The sequence below is a fragment of the Hemitrygon akajei genome, chromosome 24 (genome assembly GCF_048418815.1).
Source record: "Hemitrygon akajei chromosome 24, sHemAka1.3, whole genome shotgun sequence".
NCBI lineage: Eukaryota > Metazoa > Chordata > Chondrichthyes > Myliobatiformes > Dasyatidae > Hemitrygon > Hemitrygon akajei.
This window is the reverse complement of record NC_133147.1, coordinates 4,016,717-4,029,750: the sequence shown is the minus strand read 5'-3', so window position 1 is coordinate 4,029,750 and position 13,034 is coordinate 4,016,717. Positions and strand designations below refer to the sequence as shown.

Below are 13,034 nucleotides of genomic sequence, written 5' to 3'. Positions count from 1 at the left end.
AGGACATTGAGGGTTATGGGACTGTCCCACTGAGGGATAGTCGGAGTGCCTTTGGAAGAGGGCTCCGGGACAGTGGAGAATAATCACTGCCGATCATATCTCTGCTTCTCTCCCCAGGGATAGAAAATCACAAAAGCAATACCAACAAGGGCAAAAAGTCATCAAGAAATCGCTTTACACTTGGTGAGACTGTACTTGGATTATTGTTTGTAGTTCTGGTTTACAAGTGTAAGTCCCTCTATACACTCCTCCCACCCCCTCCTTCCATCATCCCTCTAACCCTCCCCGTCTGTCGTTCCACTCTCCACCCACCCACTGTCATTCTTTCTCCACCACTCCCCAGCCATTCCTCTCCCTCCCACCTGTTTGCATTTCCCACCCCCCACCCACACCACCATCCGTCTCTTCCCCCACTCCTCCATCTATTCACCATTCTCACCTCTGCCACCTCCCTCCCTCCGCTCTGTTAAAGAGTGAACTGCCGCTGATAGATTTTGATTTTGTTCCCTGCAGGAATTCCTTTGGGATTCGTGATCTTTATCGTGCTGGTCTTGATGACTGTTGCCAACAGGTAAATCTCATCCCCTCTCCTACTCGGTCATGCTCCCCTCGTCAACCCCCCCCTCCCCCATCTGCACCTTGGATGTTCTGCACCTGACTATGTCCTCTCTCTCCACGCAGAGAAAAGATCAAACACTGGTTTCGAAGTTGCTGCCAACAGAAGGAATTCTCTCGATCACAGAGACTCTCTGATCTCCCGGAGGTTGTTTAGCCACTAACGGCGAGACATCTTGTTCCAGGTAGGGAAGACTGAGTAACCAGACTAATCCCTCTGCTGCTGCCCACCCACCCAGCTCCCAGCTTAGGCATCTTTCCCCACCTCCCACTGTCACTCTAACCCTCACCCCTGTCCCTCATCCCCATCCCCCTGTCCCTCTCCCACTCAGTCCCCACCCCACCATCTTTATGTGGCTCCTGTATCTAATAAAGAGGCTACTGAGGGCATATCCGTAGTCTTCTGCTGCTGTAGCCCATCCACTTCAAAGTTCTTCTGCACAGCACCATATAAGCTACTGTCACCTTCCTGTCAGTTTGAACCGGTCTGGCCATTCTCCTCTGACCTCTCTCGTTAACAAAGTGTTTTCACCCACAGAACTGCCACTCACTGGATATTTTATTTTTTCTACACCATTCTCTGTAAACTTTTAGAGACTGTTGTGCGTGAAAATCCCAGGAGAACAGCAGTTCCTGAGTTACTCAAACCATGCCGTTTGGCTCCAGTGGTGAAATTCACTTAGATCACATTTCCTCCCCCATTCTGATGCTTGGTCTGAACAACAACTGAATGTCTGCACGCTTTTATGCATTGAGTTGCTGCCACAGGATTGGCAGATTGGAAGTTTGCGTTGACAAGCAGGTGTACAGGTGTAGTTAATAAAGCGGCCACTGACTGTAAGTAATCAGTCAATCGGCAGATCAGTTTATTATTGTCAATGTAGGATCTGGTGATTTTTTTTTGGAGTCCCACAATGTGAAAATGCATTGTTTTACGATCGTTTATTTTAAAGTTCAGACAAAGGAACAGATACAGAGCATGTGAACTAAAGAGCAGACTGAGGCCAAGACGAAGATGGAGAAAATGCAGAGGCTGGCACTGTTTACTTAAGCTAAGGCATCTAAGAAGGGGGTTGCCCACCTGATGACCCCTGGGAAGCATCTGCCACCCACCAAGCCCCACCTCAAGATCTCTATGCTATGACCTGAGTTAACAGGTGTTTATCATAGGATTGAAACATCTAGTCCTATGAGCTCAAAGTCATTCCTGACAAAGTAAAAAGCCAATTAAGGCATGTGCTAATACTTAGCCAGTGGAAAACGAAAAGGAATGTAGCTGCTATATTGCTTTTGGCCCAGTAGGTGGAGAAAAACATCAGATTTTGTGAAAAGTTTTGCATCTTCCTCTTTTGGAAGAGGACAGCGAGGCTTTGAGAAGAAGTGCGGCGGCGGCCATTTTCAAATTGCTTCTCAGATCGGAGTTCTGAGAGGCGGGACTGCGCAGGTGCGTGAAGGAGGCCTGGGAAGGAGGGAAGATATAAAAAGAACGCAGCCTTAAGCAGCGGGCAGCTTTGTTTGCGGGCAGCGGAGTGAGCTGGGAGCAGAGTGTAGGGCTTGAGCTCAGAGGGCTTAGGTGGAAGAGGGCACAGTAGGCTTATCTTTTAGTTCTCCTTGTTATTTTCAGTTATTCGGGAAGTATGAGTGTGAGGGCAGCTTCTTGTTCTCGGTGTCGGATGTGGGAGGTCCTGGAGTCTCTGAGCCTCCCAGACGTCCACATCTGCGCCAGGTGTGTCGAACTGCAGCTCCTGAGGGACCGAGTTAGGGAACTGGAGCTGCAGCTCGATGACCTTCGCCTGGTCAGGGAGAGTGAGGAGGTGATAGAGAGGAGTTACAGGCAGGTGGTCACTCCGGGGCCACGGGAGGCAGATAGGTGGGTCACGGTCAGGAAGGGGAAGGGGCAGGTACTAGAGAGTACCCCAGTGGCTGTACCCCTTGACAATAAGTACTCATGTTTGAGTACTGTTGGGGGGGACAGCCTACCTGGAGGAAGTGACAGTGGCCGGGCCTCCGGCACAGAGGACGGCCCTGTAGCTCAGAAGGGTAGGGATAGAAGAAAGAGGACCATAGTAATAGGGGACTCGATAGTCAGGGGTTCAGACAGGCGGTTCTGTGGAAGTGATCGGGAGTCCCGGATGGTAGTTTGCCTCCCTGGTGCCAGGGTCCGGGACGTTTCTGATCACGTCCAAGATATCCTGAAGTGGGAGGGTGAGGAGCCAGAGGTCGTGGTACATGTAGGTACCAATGACATAGGTAGGAAAGGGGAAGAGGTCCTGAAACGAGAGTATAGGGAGTTAGGAAGGCAGTTAAGAAGAAGGACCGCAAAGGTAGTAATCTCGGGATTACTGCCTGTGCCACGCGACAGTGAGAGTAGGAATGGAATAAGGTGGAGGATGAATGCGTGGTTGAGGGATTGGAGCAGGGGGCAGGGATTCAAGTTTCTGGATCATTGGGACCTCTTCTGGGGCAGGCATGACCTGTTCAAGAAGGACGGGTTACACTTGAATCCTGGGGGGACCAATATCCTAGCGGGGAAGTTTGCTAGGGCTACAGGACAGACTTTAGACTAGTAAGATGGGGGGGGGGGGGGCGGAAATCAATTTGAGGAAACTATGGGAGAGGAGGTTAGTTCACCAGTAGAGCAAGTAAGTAGACAGTGTGTGAGGGAGGAAAGGCAGGTGATGGAGAAGGGATGCGCTCAGCCCGAAGTTGTAGGGGAGAAGAAAGAAAAGGATAATAAATTTGAATGCATTGCTAGGGATGAAAAGAGAGGAGGAGGTGGAGAGTATCTTAAATGTATCTATTTTAATGCTAGGAGCATTGTAAGAAAGGTGGATGAGCTTAAAGTGTGGATTGATACCTGGAATTATGATGTTGTAGCTATTAGTGAAACATGGTTGCAGGAAGGGTGTGATTGGCAACTAAATATTCCTGGATTTAGTTGCTTCAGGTGTGATAGTGTAGGAGGGGCCAGAGGAGGAGGTGTTGCATTGCTTGTCCGAGAAAATCTTATGGCGGTGCTTTGGAAGGATAGATTAGAGAGCTCCTCTAGGGAGGCTATTTGGGTGGAATTGAGGAATGGGAAAGGTGTAGTAACACTGATAGGAGTGTATTATAGGCCACCTAATGGGGAACGTGAGTTGGAAGAGCAAATGTGTAAGGAGATAGCAGATATTTGTAGTAAACACAAGGTGGTGATTGTGGGAGATTTTAATTTTCCACACATAGATTGGGAAGCTCATTCTGTAAAAGGGCTGGATGGTTTAGAGTTTGTGAAATGTGTGCAGGATAGTTTTTTGCAACAATACATAGAAGTACCGACTAGAGATGGGGCAGTGTTGGATCTCCTGTTAGGGAATGCGATAGGTCAGCTGACAGATGTATGTGTTGGGGAGCACTTCGGGTCCAGTGATCACAATAGCATTAGCTTCAATATAATTATGGAGAAGGACAGGACTGGACCTAGAGTTGAGATTTTTGATTGGAGAAAGGCTAACTTTGAGGAGATGCGCAGGGATTTAGAGAGAGTGGATTGGGTCAAGTTGTTTTATGGGAAGGACGTAATAGAGAAATGGAGGTCATTTAAGGGTGAAATTATGAGGGTACAGAATCTTTTTGTTCCTGTTCGGTTGAAAGGAAAGGTTAAAGGTTTGAAAGCGCCATGGTTTTCAAGGGATATTAGAAACTTGGTTCGAAAAAAGAGGGATGTCTATAATAGATATAGGCAGCATGGAGTAAAGGAATTGCTCGAGGAATATAAAGAATGTAAAAGGAAACTTAAGAAAGAGATTAGAAAAGCTAAAAGAAGTTACGAGTTTGGTTTGGCAAATAAGGTGGAAGTAAATCCGAAAGGCTTCTACAGTTATATTAAAAGCAAGAGGATAGTGAGGGATAAAATTGGTCCCTTAGAGAATCAGGGTGGTCAGCTATGTGTGGAGCCGAGGGAGATGGGAGAGATTTTGAACGATTTCTTCTCTTCGGTATTCACTAAGGAGAAGGATATTGAATGGTGTAAGGTGTGGGAAACAAGTAAGGAAGTTATGGAACCTATGACAATTAAAGAGGTGGAAGTACTGGCGCTTTTAAGAAATTTAAAAGTGGATAAATCTTCGGGTCCTGACCGGATATTCCCCAGGACCTTGAGGGAAGTTTGTGTAGAGATAGCAGGAGCTCTGATGGAGATCTTTCAGATGTCATTAGAAACGGGGATTGTGCCGGAGGATTGGCGTATTGCTCATGTGGTTCCATTGTTTAAAAAGGGTTCTAGAAGTAAGCCTGGCAATTATAGACCTGTCAGTTTGACATCAGTGGTGGGTAAATTAATGGAAAGTATTCTTAGAGATAGTATTTATAATTATCTGGCTGGACAGGATCTGATTAGGAGTAGCCAGCATGGATTTGTGCGTGGAAGGTCATGTTTGACAAACCTTATTGAATTTTTTGAAGTAGTTATGAGGAATGTTGACGAGGGTAAGGCAGTGGATGTAGTCTATATGGACCAGCAAGGCCTTTGACAAAGTTCCACATGGAAGGTTAGTTAAGAAGGTTCAGTCGTTAGGTATTAATGCTGGAGTAATAAAATGGATTCAACAGTGGCTAGATGGGAGTTGCCAGAGAGTAGTGGTGGATAATTGTTTATCGGGATGGAGGCCGGTGACTAGCGGGGTGCCTCAGGGATCTGTTTTGGGCCCAATGTTGTTTGTAATATACATAAATGATCTGGATGATGGGGTGGTAAATTGGATTAGTAAGTATGCTGATGATACTAAGGTAGGAGGTGGTGTGGATAATGAGGTGGGTTTTCAAAGCTTGCAGGGAGATTTATGCCAGTTAGAAGAATGGGCTGAACGTTGGCAGATGGAGTTTAATGCTGAGAAGTGTGAGGTTCTACATTTTGGCAGGAATAATCCAAATAGAACATACAGGGTAAATGGTAGGGCATTGAGGAATGCAGTGGAACAGAGAGATCTAGGAATAACAGTGCATAGTTGCCTGAAGGTGGAGTCTCATGTAGATAGGGTGGTGAAGAAGGCTTTTGGAACGCTGGCCTTTATAAATCAGAGCATTGAGTACAGAAGTTGGGATGTAATGTTAAAATTGTACAAGGCATTGGTAAGGCCAAATTTGGAATATTGTGTACAGTTCTGGTCACCGAATTATAGGAAAGATATCAATAAATTAGAGAGAGTGCAGAGACGATTTACTAGGATGTTACCTGGGTTTCAGCACTTAAGTTACAGAGAAAGGTTGAACAAGTTAGGTCTCTATTCATTGGAGCGTAGAAGGTTGAGGGGGGATTTGATCAAGGTATTTAAAATGTTGAGAGGGATAGATAGAGTTGACGTGAATAGGCTGTTTCCATTGAGAGTAGGGGAGATTCAAACGAGAGGACATGATTTGAGAGTTAGGGGGCAAAAGTTTAAGGGAAACACGAGGGGGTATTTCTTTACTCAGAGAGTGATAGCTGTGTGGAATGAGCTTCCTGTAGAAGTAGTAGAGGCCAGTTCAGTTGTGTCATTTAAGGTAAAATTGGATAGGTATATGGACAGGAAAGGAGTGGAGGGTTATGGGCTGAGTGTGGGTAGGTGGGACTAGGTGAGATTAAGAGTTCAGCACGGACTAGGAGGGCCGGAATGGCCTGTTTCCGTGCTGTGATTGTTACATATGATTATATGATTAAAAGTACAAACTAATACCTCAGCATTAAAAAAAGGATTCCAACATCAGATATACGAAATAATGGTGAAAATGTTTGTTTTGCATGCTATCCATACAGGTATATGGAGAAATTTAAGGTGGGGGTTTATATGGGAGGCAGGGTTTAAGGGTTTGCACAGCATTGTGGGCCAAAGGGCCTGTTCTCTGCTGTACTGTTCTATGTAATTTCATTACAACAGTGCAATGAGGTAGTACAAGGCAAAGGAACAACAGAAGGTATATAAAGTATTACCGTTACAGACAAAGTGTCGTGCAGGCAGGCAGTGAGGTTCAAGAGCCACGATGGAGTAGATTGTGAAGTCAGGAGTTTATCCAGGTGACTATTGAGTAATCTGATAACAGTGGGGTAGAATCCGTTCTTGAGCATGGTGGTACGTGCTTTCTGGGTTTTGTATCTTTTGCCCAATGGGAGAGGGAGAGGAGAGAATGTTAGGGTAAGTGGGCTCTTTGATTATGCTGGCTGCCTCACTAAGGTAACGGGAAGTGTTGACAGAGCCAGTGGAAGAGGGGCTGATTCCCATGATGTACTGCACTGTGAGCACAACTCTCTGTAGTGTCTGGTCACGGGCAGAGCAGTTGGCTTGACAAACCGCGATGTATCCAGACAGGGTGCTTTCTCTGGTGCTATATTTCTTTTGGAGTTTGAAGGGAGTTAGTAAGTCACCAAACACACTTGCAAATTTCTGCAGATGTACCATGTAGAGCTTTCTCGCAGGTTGCATCACTGTCTGCTCTGGAGGGGCCACTGCACAGGATTGAAAAAAGCTGCAGAAAGTTGTAAACTCTGTTAGTTCTATCATGGGCACTAGCCTCCCCAGTATCCAGGACATTTTCAAAAGGCAATGACTCAAATAAGCGGTATCCTCTGCCATCAGAGTTTTGAATGGACAATGTACTCCTGAACACTTCCTCATTTTATCCTTTTTTTGGCACTACTGGTTTCTTTTTCCGTATACTCATTGTAATTGCTATTTTTATTATTATGTATTGCATTCTACTGCTACAGCAAAACAACAAATTTTACGACATATGCCAGTAATATTAAATCTGATTTTAATTCTGACAATAGGTGTCAGGGTAACAATGAAGTAGATTGAGGCCCAGGACAAATACAAGGGGTTCATTCAAAAGGCATGGTAGAAGCTGTCCTTGAGCCTGGTAGATAGTTCACTTGCTATATAACTTGCTGACTCTTCATCTCAGTGTCTTGACTAATAAAGGGAAGCATAGCATATGCCTTCTGAGCCCTAACCTCTGTTGGAATTTTTTGAATACATTCTGAAAATCTGAATAGACTACATCTGCTATGTCACCTGACCCACCCTCCCCATCTTAATTTCACTAGTATATTAGACAAATGTATTGAATTCTTGCTAACTCTGCCTAACCATCAAATATTACTGTCTGCAGCTCAATCTGTCTTTCTTCCAATGAAATCTCACCATCTGACAACATTGTCCCTGACCAGCATCGTCTCTACTACCCCACTTCCCTATCACAATGTCAGCCACCTGTTTCTGTGATGGCAAACCCTTCCGCGATGGACTCGGGATGGAGTTGACGCATGTCGCAGATAGTGTGGAGGGGAAGCGTACAAAATGACAGGATCCCACATTGACATCGATGTCCCAGGCATCTGTCTCGGAGAAAATACCAGGAGCATTTCTAATATAAGATTATTTTGTTATATAAGTATCTCTGTCCAATGGAGTGGATTCCTTGGCCTTTGTATTTTGTATGTTGTATTTATCAGATATGTTATTCCAGAATATTCTACTGAATAGGATATTTGGGTTTAAGGATCGATATACAGTGTAATAGATCCAATATGCATTACAGTTCAAGTATTTAAATATGACACAATAGTCCTGCATAATCTGTATCAGATATGTGGTTGGTGTGTCTTATTACCAATGGAGTGAATCTATTGGGCATTACAGCAATGCTTAAATTTGTATTGTATCAAGGAGACTACACTAATGTTGTTCCTGATACACCTATAGTTACATATGATTAATTCTCCCTTCACCAGATTCTATAAGTGAGTAGGGATATAAAGTATATGACTTAAGAGATTTCTCCAGACTTATGACTTTTCTTCCATCCCCCTCCTCCACCACCACCAATAGCTAAATGCACGGCAAATCATTTTTTTTTAACTGTTGGCAATCAAGGAGCAGAGAACTTTATGAAAGGGAACATCCACCAAGACGGGGGCAGTGTCGATGCTTAAAGGGATGAGCAGGAAAGGCCGGCAGGGTTGCATCACTCCAGACTCTTGGGGGTTAGTTTGTCAGCGTTGCGGTGCGTATCTCACGTGGAGTGAGAGAAGGGAGAGTTCTCTTCTGTTTCCAGCTCAGGGAAGACTTGAATATCCTGTATACATGATTGTTCGGTCAACATCAGACACAGACTTATACAGTTTGATACAATACATAGACTCCATTATTCCAAAGAAAAGTTGCACAGCTTCTATCTCGATGTTTCACCAATTTGTAGTAGATGTAAATCTGAGAACAGTAACTTGTCACATTCATTCTGGTCATGTTGTAAACTTTATGCATACTGGAGAAGTACTGTTCACTGTTTTGCTGAGGCTTATGGGATGCTATAGAAATGTGGTTCTATGCAAATGTACGATCTATGGCTGAGAAAACCGGCAAACACTTTACATTTGGAGAGACTCAGACTATGCAATGAGGACAGAGGGGACATCTTTGAAAGGATATGTGTCCCTGTATTGGACTTTCTTACGGGGTGAGACTCAGGTCTATTTGGCATGGTGCCCCTCTGCTGTGTATGTTTACTTTTGCCTTTATGTTATTCTCCCTTTTGCTGCTCAATATTTAATTTGATTTTGTTATGGTCGTGGTTTTTGGGGATGAGCTGTATTTTGGTTGTTGTTTGTTTCTGGGGAAAAAAGAATAAAAAACTTTAAAAAAATAAAAAAATATCTTTTAGGTCATTTATTAATTAATATTGTCATGATGTTTATGCAGCAAGCTCAAGGTGTTCTGAATCAAGGCAACTTGCTTCCCATTGAAATAAGTGAAAGGCATCATTAATCAATTAATATCTTTGATTTGCTTTGCTATGCCTGACTTTAAGACCCAACCGGCTGAATGAACATTGTAAGTTTCTCCTCTCTCTCTATGTGGTAACCTCAGCTGTATTGTCAAGAAGATTGAATTTTGCTTTCCATCTGTTAAGTAGTCATGCATTCCAGTAAAGGTCTTCATGTTGAAAGGAATTTGTAATACAAAATATGTTGATTAAAAAAAGACTTGCATAGCCTGAGCTCACAGGAGTCTTGGGGAACGAGAGGGGTGCTTGTCCCTGGGTGGTGGGAGCCTCTTTGTTTTTTATCCACCCTGCCACCCCCTCCCCTTTAAGGACAACCCTTCAGGCAGAGTGTTTACCCGCTGGCTACCCCTAAACTGATCCCTGCCTCCGCCATGCCCTCTCTGCATGTGTGTGAGTGTGAGAGTCGGAAACTCTACCCATCCTCCCTGTGGGTCTTCTCCTCTGATTGCCTCCCACCACCCCAGAAACTGTGCTGAGCCTGTGGGCCAATGAGATGCTGTAGGTGCCCCCCCATCTCTGGGCTGTGGCTGAGGGGGTAGAATCTGTAGGTAGGCAGTTGATTGACGTGAAGAACCGGAATGAGGAGCTGTGTAAAGGGGTTGGAATGGACTTGATGGGATGAATGGACTGTTCCTGTGCTGTCCCTCCCCAGTAAAGAACAGAAATTACCGGTAAGTAGGATTGGTGTAAATGGGTGGTTGGGGTCAGGCTGGACGTGATGTGGCTTCACATTCAGAGATGTCACAAACCTCTGGAGACACAGAAGGTTCCCATGGTTATAGGTGACCTGACCCACGGTTCGTCTGCCTTATCCCAAATTCTCATCTATATTTTAAAAGTGCATTTAAAATATAATAATAATTAATATTAATTAAGTGTCACGGTATGATTAATGTATGGATATGGTACATGTTCCATTCTGGCCAGTGTCAGGAGTATGATGAAATTAACTTGCACAGGCAGCTGGTGTAAGTGGATATTTCTAATGTGAGGAGAATTTGGTTCAGAGACAGCACCCGGGAAGGGAACCCATTCAACACCTGGGGAAGGCCTCTGAGCCCGTCCACTGGTATTAACTGTGGTGGTGTGAAGACCAAACCTATCCACCCATCTTGGGGCCAATCCCTCAGATCGTAGATAATGTTTGGACTGCATATACAAGTTATTAATTTTTATTTTGAGGTACAGCACAGTCACAGGCCCTTCCAGCCCAACTTGCGAAATGTTCTGATTTTAAGCTGGAAGGGAGACAATGTTTGTTATGGACAGTTCTTCAAAATTTTATTGTACTTTATTTTCTTGTGGCTAATGATTGTACACACTTAAATATTAAATTTTCTTTGATTAAGCTTGCGTCACCTGATCGTATCTGTGTGACTTATGAACCTACTAAGCGGTATGTATTACTATGATAGAATTCATCCTGCTGTTTGAAAGCACAGGGTAAATACATCCCAATGAAGAATAAGTACTCTAAAGGCAAGGTGACACAACCGTGGCTGACAAGGGAAGTCAAAGCCAACATACAAGCAAAAGAGGGCATATAATCAAACAAAAATGATGGGAAGTCAGATGATTGGGAAGCTTTTAAAACCCAAAAGAAGGCAACTAAAAAGCCACAAGGAGGGAAAAGATGAATTATGAAAGTGAACACACCAATAATATCAGAGGATACGTTACGTATCTAATATTTCAGTAATATTAAAATAATCAAATATTATTTTATAATTTTCTAATTTAATAATATATTAGATTATCAAAAATCTGTTTAGTCAACTGTGTTATTAATAAAAATGCTGGAGATGGGAACTACGTTTAATGGTTCTTTACTGGTAGAGTCTGAACTTGGACACACATATAAAGATCAATACGCGCCTAATAGCACATGCAACGATGTGTTACTAAAACATAAAGTAGTCCCTTATTATAATGTAGGCTATACAGTACACTCCTCCCCATTTATTTTAATAGTGTATTAACTGTGTATCCATCAAATAGACCACGCAGCCTATTTGACATGCACGCCATTGGGAGGATTTAATGGGCAATGGGAAATTATCCCCACTACAACCCCCAGCTAAAAAACCTTAAGGAACCATACATTTATCTATACTATATCTCTGGCTCTCCTAATCCTCAAATATCCATCAGGTCTCTCTTCAGCTTCCATCTCTCCAAAGCAACTCAAATCTTGCTTTCCCTCTAATGCAGGTGAACCTCTTCTGCACCCTGTCCAAAGTGCGCGCGCACGCGTGTGTGTGTGTGTGTGTGTGAGACACAAAGAGAGACTGGGTGTTTAAGAGAGAGAAAGAGTGAGACAGACTGTGTGAGAGAACGAGAGAGGTAACGACTGGGTGTAAATGTGTATGTGTATGGCAGAGACAGAGATGGGTAAGTGCATATGAGTGGGAGACAGATTGAGACTCTGTGTGTGTGTGAGTGAGAGAGAGAGAGAGAGAGAGAGAGAGGAAGATAGAGGGGGCAGAGACTGTGTGTCTCAATGTGTGTGAGAGAGAGGGGGAGACAGAGACTGTATGTGTGACAGAGAGAAACAGACAGACAGTGACTGGGCGTATTAGAGTGGGTGACAGAGGGGGGGGGGAACTGTGTATCTGAGAGAGAGGGTGTGGGTGGGGATGGGGATTAGCAGAGGGAGAATCAGAGACTGTTTGTGTGACAGAGAGAGAGCGAGAGAGAAAGTATGTGTGTGTGTGTGTGAGAGAGAGAGAGAGAGTGTGTGACAGGGTGTGCAAGTGTGCAAAAGAGACTGTGTCCGAGAAGAGAGTGATAGAGAGAGGCAGAGACTGTGTGAGAGATAGAGAGACAGTCAGACTCAGTGTGTGTGTGTGTATGAGAGACAGACTGTCTGTGGAAGTGTTTGTGATAGAGAGAGATTGCAAGTGTGTGTCAGAGAGAGTGTGTCAGTTTGTGTGAGTGACACAGAGAGCAAAGCAGAGACTGTGTATGTAAGTGTGTGTGTGTGTGTGTGTGAGAGAGAGAGAGAGACTCTGTGTGTGAGGGGAAGAGAAAGAGAGACTGCATGTGCGTGGGAGAGAGACTACATCTGTGTGTATATGGGGAGAGTGAGACCGAGACTGTAAGTATGGGAGAGTGTCAGTTCCTCCAGTTGAACTCTGTCTCTTTTTGCGTTCCTCCCCAGCTGCAGAAGATTGTGAACCTAGCCCAGCACATCACACAAACCAATCTTCCATCCTTGGACTCACTTTACTCCACACACTGTCGGAGCAGTGTTGCCAGGATAATCAAGGACAAGACCCACCCAGCCAACACACTTTTTGTCCCTCTTCACTCCGGGAGAAGGTTCAGGAACATGAAGATTCGTACAGCCAGATTTGGGAACAGCTTCTTTCAAACTGTGATAAGACTGCTGAATGGATCCTGACCGGGATCTGGACCTGACTTGCACTACCATACTTTACCTTTTCTATTTTCTAATTATGATTTATAATTTAAATTTTTATTATATTTACTTTGATTTGTACTTCAGGGAGCGCGAAGCGCAGAAACAAATATCACTGTGATGATTGTACGCTTTAGTATCAATTGTTTGGTGACAATAAAGTATTTGTATTTGAATGTCAGTCTGTGGGTTTATATTG

General features: G+C 44.2%; 1 protein-coding gene across 1 annotated transcript in view; it reads left to right on the top strand.

Moving 5' to 3' along the window:
* Positions 1-9,245, top strand: part of LOC140715815 (uncharacterized) — a 32,760-nt gene extending 23,515 nt beyond the window's left edge. Inside the window, exons 6-9 of the mRNA XM_073028212.1 lie at positions 118-183; positions 514-571; positions 682-800; positions 7,741-9,245. Coding sequence (XP_072884313.1) covers positions 118-183; positions 514-571; positions 682-772 — 215 coding nt within the window. The 3' untranslated portion in view covers positions 773-800; positions 7,741-9,245. The remainder of the gene's footprint in view (positions 1-117; positions 184-513; positions 572-681; positions 801-7,740) is intronic.
* Positions 9,246-13,034: the final 3,789 nt, after the last annotated feature.